Source organism: Stegostoma tigrinum, chromosome 6 (genome assembly GCF_030684315.1).
Source record: "Stegostoma tigrinum isolate sSteTig4 chromosome 6, sSteTig4.hap1, whole genome shotgun sequence".
NCBI lineage: Eukaryota > Metazoa > Chordata > Chondrichthyes > Orectolobiformes > Stegostomatidae > Stegostoma > Stegostoma tigrinum.
In genome coordinates this window covers 17,874,073-17,901,735 of record NC_081359.1, presented here as the reverse complement: position 1 = coordinate 17,901,735, position 27,663 = coordinate 17,874,073, and the positions used below count along the sequence as shown (strand labels likewise).

Genomic DNA, 27,663 nt, shown 5'->3' with positions numbered 1-27,663 from the left:
ATGTACTGGCTTAAAACCCATTCGATTTCTCAGTTGTTCCAGATCTGATAAAAGATCTTTGAGCTGAAATGTTGACAACACCACTTCCCTTTCTGCATATCTTGGCTGCGCTGTTGACGGTTTCCAAAATTTTCTGTTTACGTTTTGTTATTTTTAGTAAATCCACCATTAACTAGGGCATGGAAAATTAAAACAGCCCCTCTCCGATGGATCTACACTGTAATCCCTCAAAAGCTCACATATCTTCCTGAAGGTGACAGCTTAATTACTCCAAATGAAATCTACAAACCATGTAACTAACATCTTGGTCATACAGATGCGGCCAGACTTGCTGAGCTTATCTAGTGATTTCTGTTTTTGTCTCTAACTCACACCTTGTTGGGTTCCAACACCCCTGACATTAACGTCACCAACCTTCCTCATTTTTTATTGTACCTCTCCAGTGTTTTCCAGTAATTTGTGCAAATTGGTGTTTAAATCTTTCTGTACTTCCACAGTACCTCACTTCCTACTGCAAACAGAGGACTCTTGACTTATCTTCACAGCATTCAAACTTGAACAAGATCACAGTGCCCCGCAGTAAACTACGGCGGTCACAGTTCTGCCCACTCAATCAACATACATCAATTTCATTCATTGTTTGGAAAATGTTCAGATGGGAAGAAATGCAACCAAAGCAGCAGCTGCAGAAAACTAGTTCATAAACTGCAGCCTCGAGACTGCAACGTGGGGACAGAAAAACAGCCAGAGTGACGAGGAACAGTGCAGACTGAATTCATTCGCCTGGTTCCAAGCACAAGCCGTTTGGACAGTGTTACTCACATTGCTGGGCTGGTTGATGGGAAATGGAGAGCAATCCTTCACATTGATCCGCTGCACATTTTCAAGCAGAAGGCCAAAGAGAGGTAAGTACAAAGTGGCGATTCTGGCCTGCTGACTCTGGAAGAGGAGAAACAGCTTCATGATAAGAAATCTATTCTGGAAGCTAAGAGATACTGCACCACCTCTTAAAGACTATAACGAAACAGTGAAAAGAAAGGCTTGCACTTCCACAGATGTATTTACAACCTCAGGATATCTCAAAGGACACTGCAATGATGTACCTTTGATAGTGTGGTCACATTGTGATGTAGGATATGAAGCAACAAACGTGCACTCAGCGAACTCCCACAATTAGAACCCCTACAGTGTGGAAAAAAGCCATTTGGCCCATCCACACTGCATCCCACCCTATCCCTGTATTTCACCCATGGCTAACCCAATTAGTCTGCACATTCCTGCTCACTTTGGGCAATTTAGCATGGCCAATCCACCTAACCTTCACATCTCTGGACTGTGGAAGGAAACGAGAGCAAACTCACTCAGACACAGGGAGAATGTGCAGACTCTGCACAGACAATCACTTGAGGGTGGAATTGAACCTGGAACCCTGGTGCTGTGAGGCAGCAGTGCTAACCCTTGTACCATGGTGCTACCCAATTAGTGGTGCAATGATCATCATAGCTGAAACCCCCTCATCCTTATTCCATTCTGATAAATCACCACTGTGTCCCTCTTTCGGGATGTGACATCATTCCTGAAGTGGGAACACATCTAATTTATGAGAATTTAATGTGAAGCTGCTCACTCACTGTTAATTTAAAATAACATTTTCAGGTATAACAACAGGGTCCCTATGTGTAAGCAGACCCAGTAACCCCAGTCATTTTGGATGTGTTTGCTGGTTGAATTCCTGCCTCAGATTGAGGTGTTTTGGATACAGAATACTACAAGGCGACATCTCCCATGCAGTCCAGGGCAAGGACAACATTCCAAACATGGCACTAAACTGACATCCTGTCTACTTCAGAGTTGAGCTCCCTCCAGGGTTATCTGAAGGTCAAGGTGATCCACAGTGAGCTGCCTCCTCCACTAAGAAGTGGGAGCAGCCTGCAGATTCCATGTCTCCTAGTCACATGCTGCTCCCTCACCTTCCACACCCTTCCCATCCCCACATAACTTGCCCCCTAGTGTATTCTGTGATGTTGAGTGATGGATAATATTGACTAGGAGTCTGCTACTATTCTTTGAAACAGTACGTGCCATCTGTTACGACACCTGACGGAGCAGATATTGCAGAGTCTCAATTGAAAAACTGCACCTCTGACAGTGCAGCAAGCCTTTGGAGCTGTGCTGCTGATATCGGCCTAGATTTTATGTTCAATTCTCTACGTTGGGACTTAAACCCACAGCCTTCTGATTCAGTGGTAAGAGCTTTACCTGCAAATCCATTACTTAGCACAGAGCAAGAAGTGCACCCTGGTTGGGGGGAAATACTACCTCAGGGTTCAAAGTTAAATTATGTGAAGGGGTTCAAAATTTCACCACTGCACAAAACAGGGGTAGAAAGACACTCTCCATCAGAATTAAACAATGGATGCTGGCAATCTGAAACCAAAACAAACATTTCTGGAGAAACGCTGGCAGCATCTATGGACAGAAAGCAACGTTAAAGTTTCAGGTCCAGTGACCCTACTGCACAACAGAAGAAGGATCACTGCACCCGAAACGTTAACTCTGCTCCCTCTCCAGTCTTGCTAAGGAAGACAATTCAAACATTAGGAAATGGTTTGCGACTGGGAGGTACAGTTGTTTATTGCGAACCGAGCAGAAGTGTTCTGCAAAGCGGTCCCCAAGCCTCCGCTTGGTTTCCCCAATGTAGAGGGAGCCACAGCGGGTACAGTGGATGCAGTATACCACATTAGCAGATGTGCAGGTGAAACACTAAAGTTCTAAGATTCACAGAATGATAGAGGTGTACAGCACAGAAACAGACCTTTGAGTCCAACTCGTCTCTGCTGACCAGATATCCTAAATAAATCTAGTTGCATTTGCTAGCATTTAGCCCACATCTCTCTAAACCCTTTCTATTCACGTATCTGTCCAGATGCCTTTTAAATGTGGTAACTGTACCAGCCTCAACCTCTTCCTCTGGCAGCTCATTCCATACACGCACCATCCTCTGTGTGAAAAAGATGTCCCCTACGTCCCTTTTAAATGTATTCCCTCTCACTTTAAACCTACGCACCCTAGTTTTGGACTCTGTTACCATGGGGAAAAGACCTTGGCTATTCACCCTATCCATGCCCCTGATGATTTTGCAAACATGTATAAGGTCACCCCTCGGCCTCTGATGGGCCAGGGAAAGTGGCCCCAGCCTATTCAGCCTCCCCCTGTAACTCAAACCCTCCAATCCTGGCAACATCCTTGTAAATCTCTTCCGAACCCTTTCAAGTTTCAGAACATCCTTCCTACAGCAGGGAGACCAGAACTGAACGCAGTATTCAATAAGCAGCCTAACCAATGTCCTGTGCAACCACAATGTGACCTCCCCACTCCCACCACCCAACTGTCCATGAGCATTTTTTTTTATAAACTAGAAATCTCTGCTGAAACGGTCAACAGAAGTAGATTTAATAGTTAATTTTGAAAGGGAAGCAAACAGTGATTGCACTGGTCAAGCTTCCAGCTACATAGGAAAAGCAGAGAGGATGGGAATAATAGGACAGGTCTTTCAAACAGTTGACACAAACATGATAAGCAGAACTGCTACCTTCTGTACTGCATGTGGTGGGGTGGGATTGACAGTCTCAGCACCCAGAGATTTTCACCTTTCACAAATTCTGAAGCTGACTTGTGGCAACATTTGAAACCACTGCAATATTTCATCCTTCCACCAGGTGGTGATGCCGAGCTACTGAAAGGATGCTGTAAATCGGAAACAAGAGTAGATGCTGCCGGACCTGGTCAGCCGATCTGGCAGCATCTGTGAGAGAGATATCAAAGTTAACGTTAACTCTGATTTTCTATTCACAGATGCTGGCAGACCTGCTGAGCTTTTCCAGCAACTTCTGTTTTTGTTGCTATGGGAACTACAAACCTCATGAAACTTGTTTCTGGAAAATGAAGGGCTGGACAACTGTGATAATGGGAACTGCAGATGCTGGAGAATTCCAAGATAATAAAATGTGAGGCTGGATGAACACAGCAGACCAAGCAGCATCTCAGGAGCACAAAAGCTGACGTTTCGGGCCTAGACCCTTCATCAGAGAGGGGGATGGGGTGAGGGTTCTGGAATAAATAGGGAGAGAGGGGGAGGCGGACCGAAGATGGAGAAAGAAGATAGGTGGGGAGGGGATAGGTCAGTCCAGAGAAGACGGACAGGTCAAGGAGGTGGGATGAGGTTAGTAGGTAGGAGATGGAGGTGCGGCTTGGGGTGGGAGGAAGGGATGGGTGAGAGGAAGAACAGGTTAGGGAGGCAGAGACAGGTTGGAGTGGTTTTGGGATGCAGTGGGTGGGGAGGAAGAGCTGGGCTGCTTGTGTGGTGCAGTGGGGGGAGGGGACGAACTGGGCTGGTTTTGGGATGCGGTGGGGGAAGGGGAGATTTTGAAGCTGGTGAAGTCCACATTGATACCATTGGGCTGCAGGGTTCCCAAGCGGAATGTGAGTTGCTGTTCCTGCAACCTTCGGGTGGCATCATTGTGGCAGTGCAGGAGGCCCATGATGGACATGTCATCTAGAGAATGGGAGGGGGAGTGGAAATGGTTTGCGACTGGGAGGTGCAGTTGTTTGTTGCGAACTGAGCGGAGGTGTTCTGCAAAGCGGTCTCCAAGCCTCCACTTGGTTTCCCCAATGTAGAGGGAGCCACACCGGGTACAGTGGATGCAGTATACCACATTGGCAGATGTGCAGGTGAACCTCTGCTTAATGTGGAAAGTCATCTTGGGGCCTGGGATAGGGGTGAGGGAGGAGGTGTGGGGGCAAGTGTAGCATTTCCTGTGGTTGCAGGGGAAGGTGCCGGGTGTGGTGGGTTGGAGGGCAGTGTGGAGCGAACAAGGGAGTCACGGAGAGAGTGGTCTCTCCGGAAAGCAGACAGGGGTGGGGATGGAAAAATGTCTTGGGTGGTGGGGTCGGACTGTAGATGGCGGAAGTGTCGGAGGATGATGCGTTGTATCCGGAGGTTGGTGGGGTGGTGTGTGAGAACGAGGGGGATCCTCTTTGGGCGGTTGTGGCAGGGGCGAGGTGTGAGGGATGTGTTGCGGGAAATGCGGGAGACGCGGTCAAGGTCGTTCTCGACCACTGTGGGCGAGAATGCCCGTGACCGCGTCTCCCGCAACACATCCCTCACACCCCGCCCCTGCCACAACCGCCCAAAGAGGGTCCCCCTCGTTCTCACACACCACCCCACCAACCTCCGGATACAACGCATCATCCTCCGACACTTCCGCCATCTACAGTCCGACCCCACCACCCAAGACATTTTTCCATCCCCACCCCTGTCTGCTTTCCGGAGAGACCACTCTCTCCGTGACTCCCTTGTTCGCTCCACACTGCCCTCCAACCCCACCACACCCGGCACCTTCCCCTGCAACCACAGGAAATGCTACACTTGCCCCCACACCTCCTCCCTCACCCCCATCCCAGGCCCCAAGATGACTTTCCACATTAAGCAGAGGTTCACCTGCACATCTGCCAATGTGGTATACTGCATCCACTGTACCCGCTGTGGCTTCCTCTACATTGGGGAAACCAAGCGGAGGCTTGGGGACCCCATTGCAGAACACCTCCGCTCGGTTCGCAATAAACAACTGCACCTCCCAGTCGCAAACCATTTCCACTCCCCCTCCCATTCTTTAGATGACATGTCCATCATGGGCCTCCTGCAGTGCCACAATGATGCCACCCGAAGGTTGCAGGAACAGCAACTCACATTCCGCTTGGGAACCCTGCAGCCTAATGGTATCAATGTGGACTTCACCAGCTTCAAAATCTCCCCTTCCCCCACCACATCCCAAAACCAGCCCAGTTCGTCCCCTCCCCCCACTGCACCATGCAACCAGCCCAGCTCTTCCCCTCTCCCCACTGCATCCCAAAACCAGCCCACCCTGTCTCTGCCTCCCTAACCTGTTCTTCCTCTCACCCATCCCTTCCTCCCACCCCAAGCCGCACCTCCATCTCCTACCTACTAACCTCATCCCACCTCCCTGACCTGTCCGTCTTCCCTGGGCTGACCTATCCCCTCCCTACCTCCCCACCTATACTCTCCTCTCCACCTATCTTCTTTTCTCTCCATCTTCGGTCCGCCTCCCCCTCTCTCCCTATTTATTCCAGAACCCTCACCCCATCCCCCTCTCTGATGAAGGGTCTAGGCCCGAAACGTCAGCTTTTGTGCTCCTGAGATGCTGCTGGGCCTGCTGTGTTCATCCAGCCTCACGTTTTATTAGGCTGGACAACTGTGATCGTTCAGCTTAAAACTTTTCACAAATAAGATTCTGAAAAACAAAAGCAGTCTTTCCAGCTTCCATTGAGTTGGGGGAAGGAAAGCTCAGACTATTATGGAATCAAATAGTGTAGGAGACCATTTGGCCCATCATACCTGTGCTGTATCTGATTTTTGCAAGAGGTTAACAAATAGTCCCAACTCATCTGTTTTCTCCTCCATTGTCTTGTAAACCAAAATATCTTGAAGTATTTGACCAATTTCCTTTTGGAAGTTACCACAGCATCTGTTCCCACCTTTCTCATTACCCAAACCTCTGTTTGCCAATTGTCTTAAATCCATGGGTTTGAGTTACCAACCATCCTACCAACAGAAACAGTCTCTCCACAGTTATTCTATCAAAACCCTTTAACAATTTTGAATGGCTTAACTAAATCTGCTCTTCAGCTTCTCTCCTGTGAGAGCAATAATTCTCGCCTCTCCAAATAACTGAAGCCCCCTCCATCCCAATAAATCTCCACTGCTCCCTCTCCAGGGATGTGACGGCATTCCTGAGGTGAGTAAACGCCTAATTTATGAAGGTTTAACGTGACGTTGTTCACTTGGTGTTAATTCAATATGGCTGTTTCAGGGATTACAGCAGGCTCCCTGCAGGTAGCCTTGATCAGTTTGGGTGTATTTGTTCGTCGAACCCCTGCTCTAGATTGAGAGGTTTCGGGTACAGAATACCTCAGGACAACATCTTCCATGCAGTACAGGGCAAGGAGAACATTCCAAACATGACACTAAATTGAGATCCTGTCTCCTTCCCTAGGTTGAGCTCCCTCACCTCCAAGGTTATCTGAAGGTCAATGTGATCCACAGTGAGCTACCTCCTCCAATAAGAATTGGGAGCAGCCTGCAGATTCTGTGTCTCCTAGTCACATGGTGGTACCTTACCTTCTACACCCTTCCCACAATAGGCTGAGCTTTCCTTCCCCCAGATCAGTGGAAACTCGAGAGACTGCTTTTGTTTTTCAGAATCTTATTTGTAAAAGGTTCTAAGGTAAAAGATCGTAGTTGTCCGGTCCTTCATAAGGACTCACCCCCCCCGAGTCCCCAGTATTTGACTCAAATTCCTTGTCATTCTACAATTCACACCTCACCCCAATCTTTCTCCAAATGTGCCCAATTGTTAAATGTCAGAGGTTAAAGATTGATTAGGAAGAGTCTATGTGTAAACATTCTTGCTCAGAGCTCTACTCCGCACACACTGGTTACATGTCCCCGTGTATATTTATTGGGGGTCGCTAGCTCAGTTGGCTGGATGCCTGGTTTGTGATACACGGACACTGACAGTGTGGGTTCAATTCTTGTATCAGCTGAGGTCACTACAGAGGTCCCACCTTCTCAATGCCAATCCTCTGCTGAGACGTGATGACCCTCAAATTAAACCACCCTAGTTGACCCTCTCTAATGAGATTGTGGTGACATTACTCTCCAATTTACAATATGTACCCTGTCAAGTGCCTAGACAATTATCCCTTAATTAGCTCATAATCCCTTGTTCCTAGCTCCATTTAGTCACAAGGATTCCTGCCAGATCCTCAATAGGTGATAACACCATCTCCATCATTCTATGAATGCCCCCCTCTTTCAATTCTCCTTTAAAATTCCCAAACTGATGACATTTTACTCTCATTAGTCAAGTAACAGATTCCTCAGAAGATCACTCTCAGCACAACCACAGTCCTCAAAACAAACCCCATCAACTCAAATGCGATCTCTGGTCATCGCTCTTCCTTTAACCTCCTATCAGCCAGAGGTTCTGCTATCTCCTCCGAGTCTGAGGCCATGACTCACGGCCCGGTCCAGGCCATTGACGGAGAAGCTCTAGTCTGATGCTCCCACTACGGTGGTGGCACAGTACTGCACATTCAGAGGTGCACGTTCTTTCAGAGAAGACATTAAATCGAGTCCCCGTCTGCCATCTCAACTGAATGTAAAAAATCCAATTAGACTATTACAAAGAGAGGCAGGGGATGGCTCCTCTGTGTCCAGGGGTATTATCTCTGTAATGTTAGTCTAGTGACCCAGATAATGTTCTAGGATACAGGTTCAAATCCTGCCACAGCTTATGGTGGAATCTGAATTCAAGAAAATAAAAAACTGGAATTAAGAGTCTAACGATGACATGAATCCATTGCTGATTGTTGGGAAAAACCCTTCTGGTTCACTAGTGTCCTTGAGGGAAAGAAACCTGCCATCCTTACCCGGTCTGGTTTACATGTGACTCTAGACCCACATCAGTGTGGTTGACTCTTAACTGCCCTCTGGGAAATTAATGATGGGCAATAAATATTGGCCTAAGCCAGCAATGCCCTCATCCAGCGAATAAATTTTAAAAAAATTATTCCTTAATCAGCATCACTAAAAACGTTTATCTGGCCATTTTCACATTACTGTTTGTGTGAGTTTGCTGTATACAAATTGGCTGGCATCTTCACATCAGCAATTATAGCAGTGACTACCCTGCAAAAACATTTCTTTGGCTGTAAATTACTCTTCTGGCTGGGGAGAAAGACTGGTACAGGCCCTAAAGAAATGCAGGCTTCCTAGTGGTCTTCTCAAACACCTTCAACTTGCTCCCAAGCAAATATTTCCCAATAATCCATAGTGCATTAGTTGTGACTTTGGAATTGCACTGTGGGTAAAATCTCAGTGACTGCAGTCACATGACCCAGCCACAGAAACCATGCGACTCACGCACCTCAATGTGGGCATGGAAAATGTGGGCATTTTAAAGGTAATTTTTGACAACATTTTATCAATTTCCGTTTCATGTGCAGCAACTTCAGCTTTTTCTTGATTTGTTTGTGGGAACTGAGCATCTCTGGCAAGGACGGTTCTCACTGCACTGGCGAAGGTCAGGATAAGTCACACTGCTGATTGAGAATGGGTTCCAGAACTTCGACTCAGTGACAATGAAGGAACAGCTTCATATATTTCCAAGTCAGGAAGGAGGGAACTTGCAGGTGGGGTTTTTTTTTCCCAAACTCTTTACTTCTAGGTCAGATTTGGAGAGAGGGGATATTGAAGGTGGTCAATGTGGTGCCAATCAAATGGACTGCATTGTCCTGGATGGGGTCAAGCTTCTTGAGTCTTGTTGGGGCTGCACCCATCCAGGCAAGTGGGGAGTATTCCATCGTATTCCTGACTTGTGCTCAAGAATAATGGACAGGCCTTCACTGGGGAGTCAGGAGCTGAGTTACTTGCCGCAGAATTCCCAGGCTTTGACCTTCAGTATTTGTTTGGCACATAGACAGAAGTATTAAGGGGGTGTGAAATGTATTGGGGTTATTTGCAGTGTTGATATAGAGTTACTACACCCGACAATTATTTAGGAAGCTCTCAGACCCTGGATGCAATCCCTTTGAGAGTTGAGAGAGTAGAGAGAAGCTACCTTTGTGTATACTCAATGTTAACAGAAGATAAAAGGAGAGGACATCTGGACAGCTGAAGAATCCAAGATGGACTGAATTCTTGAATAGGGCTGGGTCAGAGGACAGGCTGTTTAAACAACTCAGCTGCTTAAGGCCCTAACGCTGGGGATTCCTACCCTAAACAACAAAGGTAGGCTATACTTGCCACAGAGGGTATATAATGATGGTTCACTCTACTGATCAGTGACATGGTAGGAATGCCAAAAGAGGAGAAGTTGAGGGGTATGGGCCTACAGTATTGTGGGTTCACACTAATGTGCGATTGAAACAAACAAATGTTCAGAGCTTGACAGGGCAGATATAGGAAAGAGGTCTCCTCTGGTTGTGGGTGGAGTTGGAAGGTCAAGAATCAGTGGGCACTCTCTCAGAGTGTGGTGAATCTTTGGAATGCTCGAACCCAGAGGGATGTGGTGGCTCATTCACTGAGTATGGTCAACACACAGATCAACGGGTTTCCAGATATTGGCTTTGAAGGGATTATGCAGGGAAACAGTAGCGTACTCCACTTGTTGAAGCGCTCCTAAAGCTTGTGATTTCAAATAAACCCGTTGGGTTATATCTCGGTGTTGTGTGATTTCTGACCTTGTCCAACCCAGTTCAACAGCGGCACCTCCACATGGGAGGCTAGTACCAACTGAGAGCACTCTTGTTCAACTGGTCTCCATTTATAAGACAGTACACATTTTACCTAAAACTCTACAGGCATCCTCGCACTCCAACAGCACAGAAGTGGATTTGTGTGTCTCTGCATACCTTAGCTAAGTAGCGATCATCGAAGGTGTGTTTAATCATCAAACTCTTCAGTACGCTGATTGCAATCTGACGTACATCTCTGTACTCCTGCAATGCACTGCCAACCTCCCTTAGTAACAACCCCACCAAGAAATGGTTCTTGCAGAAGTCATCCGTCAGTGTAAAATCGAGCTGCAAATCTGAAGATTTAAAACAGTAAAGACAAACGATGATTCCAAAAATGTAGAGTATTCAAAATCTGACCGCTTCACAAAAATAGGACATTTAAATATAGTGCACAGTTTGGTTATATACTTACTGGAGACAGAAACTGCTCTGACCACTAACAGCTATAATTAAACATTCTGTATCGTTTCCTTCAAAATTAAGGGGGTTTTGTCATGAGAAACTGTGTTGTGCAATTCCATTTCTTTTAAAAATTGGGCAGTAACAACAATTTCTCCCCTTCATGGGCATTAGGTCAGCTGGTCCCAGAATATTTTCTACTGAAACCATAGTTTTGGCTCAGTTTTTGCTTGGCTGAAATTGAAGTTAATGAATGAGCCAGCCGCTGGCTTTCTCTTCCCACAGCCACACCTCAAATCACTGTTAAACTACAAGCCTATCCAAGCTGGGAGACTCTGCTTTATCTGATGAATCAAGCAGGAATAGAAACTGATCAATATTCAGACTTCAGCCTCTTCAGTGCAAGTTCAAAGCTCGAAAATTATCTACTACTGTCACAGTATCATACTGTAGTGAAAGAGACCATTTGGCCCTCTGTGCGTTTGCTGGCTCCTTGAAAGAGTTCTCCTAATCAGACCCTATTTTCTGTCCAACAAAAACCGAGAGAACTGCAGATGCTTAAATCAGGAACAAAAACAAAGTTGCTGGAAAAGCTCAGCAAGTCTGGCAGCAACTGTGAAGACAAAATAAGAGTTAACATTTTGGGTCCAGTTCTGAGGAAGGGTCACTGGAGCCCAAACGTTAACTCCGTTATTTTTCCTTCACAGATGCTGCCAGACCTGCTGAGCTTTTTCAGCAACTCTGTTTTTGTTCCTATTTTCAGCTCTTTTGCCATAGATCTGCTACAGAATCATACAGTACAGAATAGACCCTTTGGCCCATCGAGTCTGGATCACCTGCTGAAATATTTATCCAAAGTCCGTCTGAAAGTTCCTATTGAAATTGCTTGCACTGTCCTTTCAGCATTCCAGAACATCATAACTTGCTGTGTAAGGGATGATTACAGCTGTGACTTCTGAGCTACTGTCCTGGTCTCGCACGCTCATCTGTCCTACTTCACCCTTAGGATCTGCAGTAGCTCGTCCACAACTGCTCACCCAATGGCAATGAGATAGACTCCTGCCTTCCACTTTACCCTCCAGGAGCGAACTCTGCAGCATTCCTGTTCTGACCGAACGCCAATGTTTCCTTATTTGCATGTCAGTTTTTAGCATTATTACAACTACAGGCCAATGCAAACACTAGGGCAGATGGGATGGCTACACTATTCATCAAGGGCCTCCTACAGACTGAATGAGGAGAAACTGTTTCCAAAGGCAGGGAAACATACCAAGTTATTGTAACTGGCCAAAGAACAGGAGGGGAGACGAGTTTATTTCACACTGCCCATAAAGTTGGCGGAATTGGATTCAACAGTAACTTTCAAAAAGGAATTAGATAAATACTTGAAGAAAAATCCACAGGCAAAGGAGCAAGGGGAGTGGTACTAGATATTTAGATGTTTCAAAGAGCCAACACAGACACAATCGGCAGAATAGCCTCTTCTTTTTGCCACATGATTCTATCAAAACGCAATTCTAGTTTTTAAATCTTCAATAATAAACAAGGGAGATAATAAACCTCTTCTGAAATTTATTCCAGTTGCCGCAGGGGCTGAGCAGCTCAGCTTCCTCCCTGCTGTTGGACAAGTAGCTCAGGAGCAGGAGGGAGCAAATGAGAAACCTTCGCACCATCTTCATTGCTACGTCTGCAACATAGAGGTTTCACTACCGCAGGTATCCGCAAAGGAGGGGGAAAAACGGATACCTGTTTTACACTATCTACACTATCAGGCCAAGGGGTCCAAGTCTGCGACTCTATCTCCTAAGTGGCATTCAGACGAGGCGTTTGTATTCTTCCCTGCATGTGCCCTCACCCACAGCTTCACAAGTTTTCCTTTCCCTGTCTCACAGGCTGAAGGCTATTCACAGTCAAGCTCCGTCAGTCTGAGCTCAAACAAGGAAGCAGTTCTGCTAGCAGCGAGCGGAACCGGTCGTGGCAGACGCAAATCTCTCAGCTAAACCATCAAGAACAAAAAGGTCCTTTCATCGTGACCTTTTAAAGAAAACTGGTGCCGCTCAAAGAACTACCAGCACCGTCCAAACATACTGTACTTTAATTGCTGCGATAATGGGTTGGAAGAGGCCGAGCATGTGACTGGGAATTAACAGAGACAGTTGCAGAACAAAGTTCAGAAAAAAACTGCATACCTCAATGTTAGGAAAAGAAGAATTTTAATCTGGTTTAAATCAAGCAGACTGTTTTGTCGGTTACGAGAAATGTAGCGATCAAAACAGTCTCAATGTCACACTGCATCAAAAGTAGTGGGTAAAAATATTTAGAAATGACTGCAAGACGGTCATAGAGTCAGACAGCATGGAAAACAGACCCTTCAGTCCAATTCATCCAAATATCCTCAACTGATCCAGGGCCATTTGCCAGCATTTAGCCCATACCCGTCTAAACCCTTTCTATTCATGTACCCACCCAGAAGCCTTTTAAATGGTGTAATTTTCTTCCTTTGGCAGCTCATTCTACACACATATCCTCCAAGTGAAGAAATTTAGGTCCCTTTTGTATCTTTCCCCTCTCACAATAAAACTATGCCCTGTAGTTTTGGACTCCCCCAGCCCAGGAACAAGACTTTGGTTACTCACCATATCCATGCCCCTCAAGATTTTATAAACCTCTACAAGGTCGCCCCTTAGTCTCCAATGTTCTGGGGAAAATAGCCCCAGCCTATTCAGCCTCTCCCTATAGCTCAACCCTCCCAACCTTGGCAACATCCTTGTAAATCTTTTCTGAATCCTTGCAAGTTTAGCAACATCTTTCCTATAGCTGGTTTGCCAAGCAATCTCTTCTCTAGCCTTCCACAAACTTCTGGGATACACTTGATCAAATCCCGAAGATTTATCTACCTTTCCACATTTTAAGAACCAGCACCTTCTCCTCTGTAAACGGACACTTTTCAAGATATTACTACTCATTTCCCCAAGCTCCCTAGATTCCATGTCCTTCTCCACAATAAATACTGACGCAAAATATTCATTTCATATCTCCCCCAACTCCTGTGGCTCTGCACAGAGACAGCCTAACCTTTACTCAATGGCCCTATTCTCTCCCTAGTTACTCTCTTGCCTATTTATAGAATCTCTTTGGATTTTTCTTGGGCCTATTTGCCAAAGCCAACTCATGTCCACTTTTCTGCCCTCCTGACTTTGCTCTTAAGTATACTCCTACTGTTATACTCCTTGTAGTCTTCTGGGGATTTATTTGATCCCTGCTGTCTGCACCTGACAGCTGCCTCCTTCCTTTTCCTGACCTCTAATTTTTCCAGCCATTCCCTACACCTACCAGCCTTGACCTTCATGCAAACAGAAACTTACTGTCTCTGAACTCTTGTTATCTCATTTTTGGAGGCCTCCCACTTTCCAACCATCCTTTTACTGACAAAAGACACCCCCAATCAATTTTGAATGTTCTTGCCTAATACCGTCAAAATTAGCCTTACTCCAATTTCGAACTTTAACTTTTGGCTCAGGTCTATCCTTTCTTATAACTATTTTAAACCAGTAGATTTATGGCTATTTGCCCCAAAGTGTTCCTTCAGTCACTCACACTGGCTTAGTTCCCAAATTTGTCAATAATTGGATTGTAAAAATACGAACATACTGAACAAAATAAATTAAGAACGATGGGTCAAAACAAAAGTCAATATGGGGCTGGAGAGAGGCAGGAGGGAAAAATGCACTGGGGTGGGAGGAGTGGGGGGAAACGCTGGCTGGACGGGGTACAGGAGGGAGGAGAAAGGGGATGTATTGAAAAGGGCAACAGGCAGGATTGGTGGGAGTCGGCAGAGGCAAAGATGGTGGAGGGAACAGAAGGGGAACAGGAAGTGGGAGACGGGGACAGGTTGGGGGAAGGAGGAGCAGGAAGCAGGGAAGTGGGAGGGAAGGGAAGTCAATGGGGACAGAGGTGTGAAGGGGCAGTCAGGGTTGGAGAGAAGCAGGAGGGAGAGAAGAAGCGGGGGGAAAAAAACTGAAGAACAAAAAGAGATGCTGAGGCATTTTTATTTTAAAAATAATTACATGTACTTGTATTTTTACACCTCTTATCACCACCTCAGAGCGTTCCAAAGCGCTTGAGAGTTAACAAAGCATTTCTTAAGTGAAGTGATGCATAGCAAGATCCTACAAACAAAATCTAATCATGACCAGGTGCTCTGTTTTAATGATATTGACTGGTTATAAATACTGATCCAGGGCACTGGGAATACAGTGGCAGTGGGATCTTTGATGCTTGAATTGAGGGCAGACGGAGGCTTGGTCGAGTCGCTGAGTGTGGTAAAGAAGGTGTTGAAGGAGTAATGATGGAACAGAGGAAAAGAAGAAAGGTGGCCCAGGTATGGGGCTTCTGAAGGTCAGAACGAGAAGTACATACACTGCAGTACCAAACGTACATATGATAAAGGTAAAGCTGACATAGTCTTATCAGAGCACAGGGCAGCTATCTCATTAGAGAGAAGGACAGAGAGAGAGAGAGGCGGGGCGTGGGGGGGGGGGGGCACAGCAACTAGGTGGTGGTTTAACCTGAGGGTCACCACGCCTCAGGAGAGGGGAAAGGAGGAGAACCACCATGGTGACCCCAGCGCAGTGCAGGAATCGAACACATCACTCTGCGTCTCAATACGGACTGGGCAGCTAAACGAACCCCGCACAGGTGGGTCCGCTCGGGTGCAGGGGAGGGGGTCTGCGTGTGGAGTCGGAGGAAATGGGGGGGGAGTCCTTGGCGAGTGCTTTGTGTCGGTGTTCACTGGGGAGAGGGGGCATGGAGTTGTGCAGGCGCGGAGGCAGGCCTGGTCCTTGCTGACCAAAATGGTCTGAGTTTACCTAGAACCATATGGCAACATGGAGCTCAGTTACAAGTGATGTACCACAAGGATCTGTACTGGGCCCTCTTCTATTTGTGATCTTTGTAAATGATTTGGGTGAAGGAAAGAAGGGTGGATTAGCAAGTTCGCGGACAATATGAAGGTGGGTCGCGTTGTGGACAGTGCGGAGGGCTGTTCTAGGTTACAAAGGGACATTGATAGGATGCAGAGCTGGGATGAGAAGTGGCAGATGGAGTTTAGCCCTGAAAAGTGCGAAGTGATTCATTTTGGAAGGACAGACTTGAAAGCAGAATACAGGGTTAATGGAAAGATTCTTGGCAGTGTGGAGAGGCAGCGGGATCTTGGAGATCATGTTCATCGTTCCCTGAAAGCTGCCACCCAGGTGGATAGAGTTGATAAGAAGGCGTATGGTGTATTAGCTTTCATTAATAGAGGGATCAAGTTCAAGTGCCATGAAGTTATGCTCCAGCTATACAAAAGCCTGGTTCGGCCACATCTGGGGTATTACGTCCAGTTCCGGTCGCCTCATCACAGGAAAGATGTGAAAGCGTTAGAAAAGGTGCAGAGGAGATTTATCAGGATGTGTCCTGGAATGGAGGGACAGTCATATGAGGAAAGGTTGAGACAGCTGGGCTTTTCTCTTCAGAACAATGAAGCATGAGAGGTGACTTGATAGAGGTGTACAAAATGATCAAAGGTATAAACAGAGTTGGCAGAGACATCTTCCTAGGGTGAGGCAGCTGTTACGAAGGTGCATAGTTTTAAAGTGAGTGGAGGCAGATATAGAGGAGACATCAGAGGTAGGTTCTTTACTCAGAGAGTGGTAGGGGTGTGGAATGCATTGCTGGAGAGGATAGTGGAGTCGGCCTCATTAGGGGCATTTAAGCGGCTATTAGCTAGGCATATGGATGATAGTATAAGGTAGGGGTGGAGGTTAGACAGACCTTAGGATTAGGGTAAAAGTTTGGCACAACATCGTGGGCCGAAGGGCCTGTACTGTGCTGTACTGTTCTATGTTCCATATAGCGAGCACACAGCAACAGATTCATGCAGAGCAACTCATTCATCATCCTTTGGGTTCTCCACCACTCTTTAAAAGGTGTTTGCTTATGCAATGTAGCTTTAAGATTTCATGCGAAAAGCAGTTTCTGCATACATGACCCTTACAGCCAACATTTGCTCATCTGTGTGGCCACGGCTGATCGCTCAGGGACACGTATTTGCCAAAAACAGAACTGAAAATTCCCACCACCATCCAGATTGAAGGCAACGCGAGCTAACATCAGGAAGCAACAGGTCACTGGAAAGTATCCCCTATATAGAGGGTCGAGCCTGGCAGCTATGTAAATCTAGGGTCACAGAACCATAACAGCGATGGAAGCCATTCAGGCCACTGAAGTTGTGTCAGTTTTCTGTAGAACAAACCGATCACACTGTCCTGCCCCGGGCCCGTAATGCTGCACCTCTATCTTTCTCAAATACAATCTGTTTCTGTGCTGTATGTATGACCTGTCCGATTTCCTTCTGAAATCATTAATTATTGGTGTTCAAGATGCAAACTGGATCTCCTGGAAAAGATCACAGGCCAGACGCGTGACAAGAGATCTATAAAGATCTTGATGTTTCCTTCACTTTGTACAGAAAGGGGTCAAACAAGGGATCTTGTTCTGTCACTAAACAGTCTGACATTCTCCCTTGCAAGGGCTTTCTAGGATGTACAGAAGCACTTGCAAAGCGTGGAATTAATCTGGTGGACATGCTGAAGCTATTTGAAACACACACCATAATTAGCAATGCCAAACCACAGGCATCTCAAACACATGCAGAAAAATACTCGCACTGTCCAAAAATAGATGCAAAGTGGGTTTTTTTTCGAGACATATCAAGCCACTCCATGGTAATAAGCACTGCAAATCAGACCCAAATAAACAGCACACAGCGAAAAAGCAACCAGTGCTGAGGGAATGCCTGAAATCAGGTGATGAGCGCGATGTAAATCACACCAAAGCAAATAAGAGCCATGCATGAAAACTGGGTCAAGAACACACCAGGTACAGTACACATCCCAGCACTTTCCCATATTGTCGTACGGGAACTTAACAGACGCGCGTGCATCCTTTATCGACACTGAACATTCCTGGCAGATTTAAAAATCGAGGTCGACAACCCCAGCGCGAAAGGTGTCGGGTCAATTTTGTACGGCGCAACAGTTTAAGTGGGGGATTAGGTTCAGCTCTGAAGTGTGCGAGTTTCCAGGCACTTGACAACATTCAGCCAGAGTGCGGCAGGTGGCGTCAGCCAGGCACCTCGGCTCATCAGTGAGCACTGGGGATTCCCGTTTTGTGAGACACTTCCAATTAAATTGGGAGCTGCTTCAGGAGCCAGCAGGAAGGGGCAAAGATGACAACAGCAATCCCTCTTATCTGCGGTTTTACATCTTATTCCCCCTCCCCACTTAGTCATCCAATTGTGAAGCAATCTTTCAGAAAAAAAATCCCCTAAGAAAACGAAAAGCAGCAAAATGATCAAGCGACAAATGACTTAGTTAAACAAGATCAATGAGATCACTTTAGAAATCCAAATAGTCCAGTTATTTTAGAACAGCGGAAGGAAAGAAATCAAACAGTACAAAAAGGTTTCGTTTTTCCTCCGAGCTTAGCATTATGAATTTTTGGGATTTTCTATGCAAGCCAAATCATTAAATTATGTTCAGAGATGAACAGATTTATAAACAGCAGAGATTAAAGGGATATGGAGAGGAGTGTGGTTAAAAGGCATTGAAGTGGATGATCAGTGATAATGGGAACTGCAGATGCTGGAGAATCCAAGATAACAAAGTGTGGAGCTGGATGAACACAGCAGGCCAAGCAGCATCTCAGGAGCACAAAAGCTGACGTTTTGGGCCTAGACCCTTCATTCTCTCTGATGAAGGGTCTAGGCCCGAAACGTCAGCTTTTGTGCTCCTGAGATGCTGCTTGGCCTGCTGTGTTCATCCAGCTTCACACGTTGAAGTGAATGATCAGTTTGGATTGATTCAAATAGCAAGGCAGGGAGTGAATGGCCTACTCCTGCTTCTATATTCCTAACAAAGATGTGGGGGTCATGCGCACCATCACTAATCCAAATTCCAATTGTGTGGATCTGAGAGGGAACATTTGAGGAAGTCTGGAGATGCCAATACTTCAGGGTTGGACAAGGGTCTTCTGTTACTTAAGTTCAATCTCCAGCCCGCTGCTGCAAACAAAAACCCAGGAAAACACGGGCATGAAGAAAAATACATTTTCTGTTCAGCAACTTAGTTTATTGTGTGTAATAATGTTGGCAATGGCAAGAGAAAGGTCTGTTTCACTGACAGTCGAGAACCAGCCAACTGATCAACAAAGGGTCTAGTGAGTTCTCCCATTGGCTGCGAAGCCAGTGAGCTATAATGATGGACAGTCTGGAGAGCCAATGACTGGAATATAGGGGCGGGGTGAATAGAGACAACAAGCCATCATCCAATCAGAGATGGTAAATCCTAAAGCCGCTAGAAAATCATCGTGGCATATTCCAAAAAGTACATAAACTTGAACAATCTAGGTTAAAAGAGTGAGTGGAGGATAAAAAGCTTTCACCAATTGCACACTGAAATGTTTGTGCTGGTTTTCCAACTGACACAGGAAGGTGGAGCTCCATGGGACGGACTTGTTCAGTGACCGTTGACAGAATAGTTAAGGTCATGTGATAAGCCCTGAGCTGGGTCGGCCCCAGTTTGAGGTTGAAGAGTCATTTTGCAAATCACCCCCATCAGATCTGATCTGGAGCCTGTCTGAAAGCATACAGTCCCTTGAATGACACAGGTCCGTACTGGGATAGTGACTCCAAAGGCCTTTAAAAGCCGGTAGGTTGAGGACAAAAGACCCAGGTGTGGGTCTCATGTATTCAAGAATTTTTTTTGCGACCACCAAAAGTAATTGGAGAACCAATTCTTAATTTCCATTCCCCACTAAATTGAAAAGAATTGTGCTGCAAATGTTCACAGTACTCAGAAGCACACACACACATAAAATAAAAACACGCACACAAATGCACAAATGCAAACAACTGTACTGCATTACAATTAGATTGAACAGTAATCCATTCATTATCTCCCAAATGCCAGGAAGCTTTGTTTTCCACCTCCCCCACATTTGGGTGTAATTTTCTGTTTGAAATCCCATGAGTTATCAAATCCAAGTTCTGCAAATATCCTTTCAATCATCATCGTTTAACCTTCCCACAATGTTCCTGCCCAATCAGGTTGTGTTTCAAAAAATACTTGTGGTGGATTAAAATACCTAATTAACATTGTAACATAGCATTACACAGGCCACTGTGCGCAGAAAATGACTGTTTGGTTTGAAGAGTCCTTGCCAACATTAATGCTCCGTTCATTACCTCCTTCTGCCAACGTAGCCTCCTACTCCCTTCTCCCTTGTGTTTATCCAGTTTCCTCTAAACTATTCACCTTGACCATTCTGTGTGGGAGAGAGTTCCACATTCTCACTGGACAAAGACAATTCTCCTGAATTTCCCACGGGCAATGTTGTGTGTTAGTGACTTATCTTAGACTGGCAGCCTGTAATTTTGCTCTTCCCCACCAGGTGGAGCTCAGAATAGACGGCCATATCGATTCGATCAGGCGATAGCCAGGACTGTACGTGCTGGAGGTCAGAGTCATTACAGTGTGGAGCTGGAAGAGCACAGCAGGTCAGGGTGGTGTCAGAGCGGCAGGAAAGTTGACATTTTGGGTTTGCAACCTTCACTGAGGCTTGGGGGGGCGGGGAGCAGGAGGAAGGGAGCTCCAAAATAAATAGAGGAAGGTAGGTCGGATGGTGATAGCTGACTGTGGGTTGGTTCTTGTGGAGACTGGTCAACGGGAAGGATAGGGCAGATAGGTGAGAAGGAAGATGGACAGGCTGTGTCAGGTCAAGGAGGTGGGGATGAGACGGGGGCTGGACACAGGATGAAGCCAGGGGTGCGGAGATATTGAGGCTGGTGAATTCTGTGTTGAGTCCGTGAGGCTGTGAGCTCCCGAGGCAGAATATAAGGTGTTGTTGCTCCATTTTAGAGAGATTGAAGGATGAACATGTCACCCTGGCAGCTTGTCACAATGTGGCCACACATAAACTGGAGGAACAACACCTTATATTCCACCTCGGGAGCTCAGAGCCTCACGGACTCAACACAGAATTCGCCAGCTTCAAAATCTCCCCAGCCCCAGCTTCATCCTATGTGTTCCCTCTCATCTCCCTTCTTTGACCTGACACAACTTGTCCGTCTTCCTTCTCACCTACCTGTCCCACCCTGCCCACTGACCAATCCCCACTAACCCCTACCTACATCCATCCCCACCCCACCCTCTACTTCCGAGCTCCCTTCCCCCTCCCTAGTCCTGAAGCAAAATGTCGGATTTCCTGCTCCTCTGCCTGACCCCCTGTGCTCCTCCAGCTCCACACTGTATCGGCCATTTCTATTTGATCAACGGGCTGGTAACCAAAGATACCGCTAATGTGGTGCACAAGTTTAGATCCTATTCTTGGGACACGACTTGAATATTAATTTAATAATTAATTTTTAAAACTCTGGCACTAAAAGCATGCCTCAGGAATGATAACCATATCATCAATTCTCTTGAAACTCCATTTGCTTCACTTTATAGAAGGGAATCTGCCACTGTCCTCAGGTTTGACTCACACATGACTCCAGATCCACAGCAAAATGGTTGATTCTTAACTGCCCTCTGAAACAGCCCCTCAGACTCAGTAATAATTAGGGGCAGGCAACGAAGCTCACAATACTAGAGATACGCACATCTCGTTAAAAAATTAAAGTAGCAAGACCATTCCATGCATCTAGTCTATTCAAACTTTTCATCATGTTAAAGGTCATCGTTGGGGCATCCCTTTTTCAGTTGGAAACATTCACAGCCTGTTCACCCTCTCCTAATGGACATAAACTGGTATTATCCTCAAATTTTATTCGAGATCCTCAACTGTACCTCAATCATTTTCATAACGTGGTGAATAGAATTGTATACCACATTCTAACTCTAGTCCAGCTGAAGTTATATTTTCAGCACATATTTGCTATTTTCTAATTCCATCAGTCTAGAAATATGCCCTCGCACATGGCTTATTTTGACTTGGCCCTGTACATCTACAACACAACTTTTAATGATTTGCGTAGCTGTACTGAAGAGACAAAAACAGAGGCTACAGGAGAAGGACCAGTGCACTAGGACACGCTGAGTCAACTCTCGCAAAGAGCTGACACAGACACATACAGCTGTAACCATTCTGTAACACTTCCTTTGCCCCTTAATCCCAGGTAAGAGTCTTATTTTCCAAGTAGATAGAAAACAAAATAATTACTAGACTACACCTATTTAACTAACAAGATTAAATACATGAACTACTGTGAGAAGGCAAACGCTTAGCAAAGTGTTACTGGGCAACTGATCGTTTGGAACTGCTAACCTTATGGGACCCCAGCAAGAAAAAGTATTAATGTGGATGGAGATTTGTTGAGTTGTGAGCTAATGCTTCACATAATAAATAGTCATTTATTAGTACAGAACTTGAGTACTGCTAAAAAAAATACATTTTGTCAAAGCTTATTATCTTGCACTCATTAGGAAAACTCCTAGGAAATACTGAAGTTAAACAATATTTATACCACGGAGTGCTGATTAGTTGGCAATTGGATTTGAATTGGTCGAGGTGTTGCCTAGAGAATGTGCCAGTGAATGATGATTGCCATTTAACTGCCTAGCCTTGTTTAAATTTTAAACCAGGCAGGTTTACTGATTCGTTCATTTCTCCAGGCAGTGCATTGGCCAAAGAATGTTTGTACCTAATGTTGTTGATTTGACTCAGTATGTGTACATTTTCTTTCTGTCTGCAAAGAAGCCAGTCTGTGTAGTAATATGTAGTTTCCAGTACACGCGTGTGCACCGCGCTGCAAGCATAACTGCTAATCAGTAATTGGTTATCAGTGTGATCCTTTACCAGACATAATTCGGCACATGCTGTCCAACAGTGAATCACATCTCATGTTGGACACTGCGTTGCAATTTTCTAAGTGTAGATGCTTGGGTACAGTTAATACCTTGTTGCAAATAACTGAAGGTTATGCTGCTTGATATGACCTACTGCCAGCCTTTGAGATGCACAGCATTTGTACCTCGAATGACACTGACACCGAAACTCATTTACCTTGTTATTCATTAACTCGAGAGTCAGAACAGCTTTTTGGCTTGATGGTTGCATCCAGTTAACAGCAAATGCCAGGTGCCAAACAATCAGCACTCTCCTCTCATACAGTATAAATTATGTCTTCCCTCCACTTTAGCGTATCTTGCAAATTGTCCTGATTAGTTCGAGACAAAAATCTTTGACAGAATATGTCTTTTCTCAGCGATACTCAAGATTGATTATCCACAATGCAATTTATAATTAAAATTGCACATTTTACTTTCCCAAAGTCAGGAAGGAACTTGACAGAACAAAACCATTTGTGAGAGAAATTTGAGAGGGCAATTTGCTTCCTGGCTGAGTACACAGTCTCTGTAAAAGGCAAGCACAATATCCCATTTACCTACCTACAGGAGCAGTACATGACTCCACAGTTGGTGAAAGAAATGCTAATTAACAAAAGAGAGGAACAAAGTGGGGAGGAGAAAGACCACAAGAAGAATGAAGCAATCGTTAGCAATGAGCACTTTTCCAAAAAGAAAGTCAAATTAAAAAGTTAAATCAAAAAAAATCAAAGCTCTTCAGTATTGCCACAACTAGAAATCCACAATCTAATTTGGATTTATTCTTCAAATTACCTTGATATCTTGGAACTCTGCCTTTTCCAAATGGCATTGGCAGGTTTAACGGTATATAATGTTCATGGTTGCAGATAACTCGCAGAAATTCAAACTTCAGTTCAAACAATGTCTAAAATGAAACAATTCAGTCATAGATCAGAAATGAATTAACTGCTTTCTGAAACTGCATATTAGAGACTTCATATTTAACACTTTCATTCTTATACAATGAGGGGTAAGTTACTTTATAGATTCATACATTATTCCAGCTCAGAAATGCAGGTTGTCTGATACAGAAAGGTTGAACAGGTTGGGCCTATGCTAAATGGAGAGGTGAGATTGTTAAAGCATATAAAATTCTGAGCGGACTTGTCAGAGTACATAGTAGACTATTTCATCTCCTGGAGGAAGTGAGAACAAGAGACACAGTTTAAAGATGAGCAGTCTCCCACTCAAGACAGAGATGAGAAAGGTAGACAAACAGGAGGCTGGAAGAACACAGCAGGCCAGGCAGCATCTGGAGGAAAGGAGCAGTCAACATTACAGGTAAAACCCTTCTTCAGGACTAAAGTAGAGTAAACCCATAACATTGACTGTTCCTTTCCTCCAGATGCTGCCTGGCCTGCTGTGTTCTTCCAGCCTCCTGTCTGTCTACCTTGCATTCCAGCATCTGCAGGTCTTTTTTTGTCTCTGGAGATGAGAAGGAATCCCTTTTCTATGAAAAATTCTCTTCCCCAGAGACCACAGAAGGTGGACACTCAATCTATTCAAGGCTGAGTAGGACAGACTTTTCGTTGGTTATGATGGACAAGTAGGAAAGTGGAGTTGGGACCACAGTCAGGTCAACTATCATCTTATTAAATAGCAGAGCGGGTTCAATGGGCTGAATGGCCATTCCTGCTCCTATAACCATATTTATAATTACTCTAAAATTACATTCAACTGTTCCATTATCAATGCTAGCAAGTCTTGGATGCACACAGCACAAGCAGTAAGTTCAAATTTGGAAGCAAACTGTTGTAAATCAGCACTTATGAATTGGCACACTTTACGAACCGGCAAAAATTATACACCTCAAATTTCGGAAGTTTACTCTATTCTTGTGATCTCCACGATGTCAGGGTAGTTGGATGAGGGTGTGAGAGAGAATGCTCTTAACTGGTTAAGTTTTATTTTAGGCAAAGTTGCATCATTCTTTCAGTGGTTTATGCCACCAGTAAAGTATAAGCGTGAAGTGTGTATGCCCTGCATTATTTTGTGCGTGTTTTGACATTGATTATGTGGGCCTCTTGATCAACCGTAAGGTTTAATCCACCAGTACACTCCCAGCCCCACAGGTGACAGTTAGTAAAATGTTTGCCATATTGCAAAAAGGAGGAAAGGAAAATTACTCAACCTTTGGGTTTCCTGGACTGAACCACTTCATGTAATTGTTTATTTGTTTGAAGACAAATCCTCTGTCCATCAACGAGAAGCATCTCTGTAAATCATGAATGCAGAGAAGCCAAATAATCAGCTTTTGGAAAATTAGTGTCCCCGACCCCACACCCCCTCCACTAAAGGATCAAAATGCATAGTGTTGGCATGACGCAACCAATACACTCCCAAATAACTGATCACATGGTGGTTCCAACATTGTCACTATTCTTTCTCTTGCTTCTCAATGCAACCATTCATTTACACAGCATATTTACACAATGAAATTTCTCAAGGCACACTGTAGAGTGGTGTATGGTACTGAGTTACACGAGGTGGTTTCATATAAAAAACACTTGGTCAAAGAGATTTTTCTTGAGGAGAAGTTGGGGGGTGCTAAGTGATGTGGCAAGGCAGAGAGCTGGAGGTTGGAAATTCCAGAGGTTGTGATCTAGGCAGCCGAAGGTGCAATTAAAATTAGGAAATCCTCAAGAGACCAGGATGTGGGGAGTGCAGAAAAGAGTTGTCCAGAAGGATAAGTTATTGAAATATGGATAGACGAGGCCAGGATTTGAACACAAGGATGAAAATTTTCAAGTCATGATTTGCTTGACCTAGGTTCAATGTTGTAGGTTTTAATCTATGCTACTGCCCAATGCTTGCCCATTAGTGTAGAAAATCCTAGGTGCAATTGGATGAGTAATGCACAAGAGGACATGTATGAGATCCCTGTTTAATTCATCGGTATGGAATAGCTAAACACACAATCACTCAGGAAAAAGCATAAAAGATGACCATTTTCACTCCCTTTTTTTTAAATGCTGGCCAATTTAATAGAATCCCTACAGTGTGGAAGCAGGCCATTCAGGCCACAGACACCCACAACAGCATCCCACCCAGACTCACCACAACACCCCCCATCTCTGTAACTCTGCGTTTCCCATGGCTAATCCAGCTAGCCTGCACGCCCCTGGGCATTAGTGGCAATTTAGTATGACCAATCCACCTAACCTGCTTATCTTTGGACCAGGGCTTCCAGAGGAACCCCACAGAGAGAGTGTGCAAATTCCACACAGGCAGTCATCTGAGGGTGGAATCAAACCCAGATCACTAGCACTGTGTAATACAGCAGTTCCAACCACGGAGCCACCATGCCACCCGATCTCAAATTTGCTTTGTATTTCAATTCTAGGTACATCCCTTGGCTTTCTAACATGTGTCCAGTTTTGCCTAACTATATACTGACTTTAGATTTAAAACTTCCAATCAAGGAGCATTTCCCAATGGGTTCATTAACATAGGTTACAAAGTGATGGCAACTGAACACTCAGGGGCTCTGCAGGTTCCCCACTTTCAAATTTTCACCAAACCTTCCCTGAAAGGAGCAAGTCCAGCAGCGTGCCTGTGAACAAAGGTCATATTTCAAAGTAATCAGCTTTGGCTGCAGCCTCAACCCCAAATTCTGGTACGTTCTACTCAAATCCCAATCCTTGTATCGAATCACAGCAAGTGCAGCACGGAATGAGGCCACTCAGCCCACTGGCTCTGAGCCGGCTCTTCTGAAATGCTATCCAGCTGGTCTCACACCACACTTCCTTCCTTATTTTTTTCTGACGTGGGCTGGGGTGGACCAAATCAGAAGTCACACGACACCAGGTTATAGCCCAAAAGATAATGGGACCTGACGAAGGGGCAGCGCTCCGAAAGCTTGTGATTTCAAATAAACCTGTTGGACTATAACCTAGTGTCATGTGACTTCTGACTTTACCTTTTCTACTTCAAGTATTAACGCACTTCCTTTTCAAATGCAACCACTGAATCTGTATCCACCAGACAGCGGGCAGTGCATTCTAAATCAAAGCCACTTTTTAGGTTAAAGAAGATTTTCCTCACGTCGTCCCTGATTGCCCTTTCAATCACCTCAACCCTGTGTCCTTGAATAATCAACCATCTAGCCACTGCAAACAGGTTCTCTTCATCGTTAAATCTCGTCTTAATAGCTCTAAAGAGAACAGGTTTTCAGCTGCTGCCATCCTTTTCATCCAACCTTCCTTGACATCTAAGTTTTATTTTGTGTTGATGAAGTGGTTTATGAGACAAAAGGTGCCGCCCAATGTGAAGGACAGCTGAGCTACTTTAAACCAAAGAACAAACTGAGCAAATACAGAGGCACGCAGCTTTTCAGCAAGTTCACGCAAATGGGCAGCAAGAAACCAAATGATAAAAAGCATCACGTAGTAATGTTACTGGGCAGGAAACTGGATACGTCAGCTCCAATCCCATCCTCTAAATTAAACTCTGTTCAATCACCCAGAATGAAAGGCTCCAACCAGTAACGTTGACCATGATCCCATCAGATACAGAAAAACCATCTGGCTAACTAACAACGGCTCAGTGGTTACCACTACTGCCTCACAGTGCCGGGCCCAGGTTTGATTCTATCCTTGAGCCGCAGTCTGCATCCAGCTTGCACATTCCTCCTGTGATTACGCAGGTTTCCTCCCACGGTTCAAAGATGTGCAGGTTAGGTGGACAGGCCATGCTAAATTACCTCGAGCGCCCAGAGATGTGCAGGGTAGCTGGATTAACCATGGGAAATACATGGTTATAGGATCTGGGTGGGATGCTCTTCAGAGGGTCAATGTAGACTCAATAGACCGAATGGCCTGAATCCACATGGTAGGAAATCTCCTGTACTCACCTGGTCAGGCCTACACGTGACTCCAGACTCCCAGAAAGGCAATCAATGACTAAGCCTGGTGCC

The 27,663-nt window shown here is 45.2% G+C and overlaps 1 protein-coding gene across 15 annotated transcripts in view; it reads right to left on the bottom strand.

Moving 5' to 3' along the window:
• LOC125453562 (dedicator of cytokinesis protein 9) overlaps window positions 1–27,663 on the bottom strand; it is a 316,948-nt gene that overhangs the window by 74,557 nt on the left and 214,728 nt on the right. For 8 of the 15 annotated variants that reach the window (XR_009445818.1, XM_059646469.1, XM_059646466.1 and 5 more), the window contains exons 29-33: window positions 24,880–24,963; window positions 23,502–23,613; window positions 23,271–23,312; window positions 10,495–10,673; window positions 823–939 (exon numbers count right to left, since the gene is read on the bottom strand). Coding sequence is in view for 14 of the 15 variants with exons in the window: in XM_059646469.1 (XP_059502452.1) it covers window positions 823–939; window positions 10,495–10,673; window positions 23,271–23,312; window positions 23,502–23,613; window positions 24,880–24,963 (534 nt within the window). In the remaining variant the exon portion in view is untranslated. The remainder of the gene's footprint in view (window positions 1–822; window positions 940–10,494; window positions 10,674–23,270; window positions 23,313–23,501; window positions 23,614–24,879; window positions 24,964–27,663) is intronic. The other 7 variants (XM_048533319.2, XM_059646475.1, XM_048533320.2 and 4 more) reach the window with 1 other exon arrangement.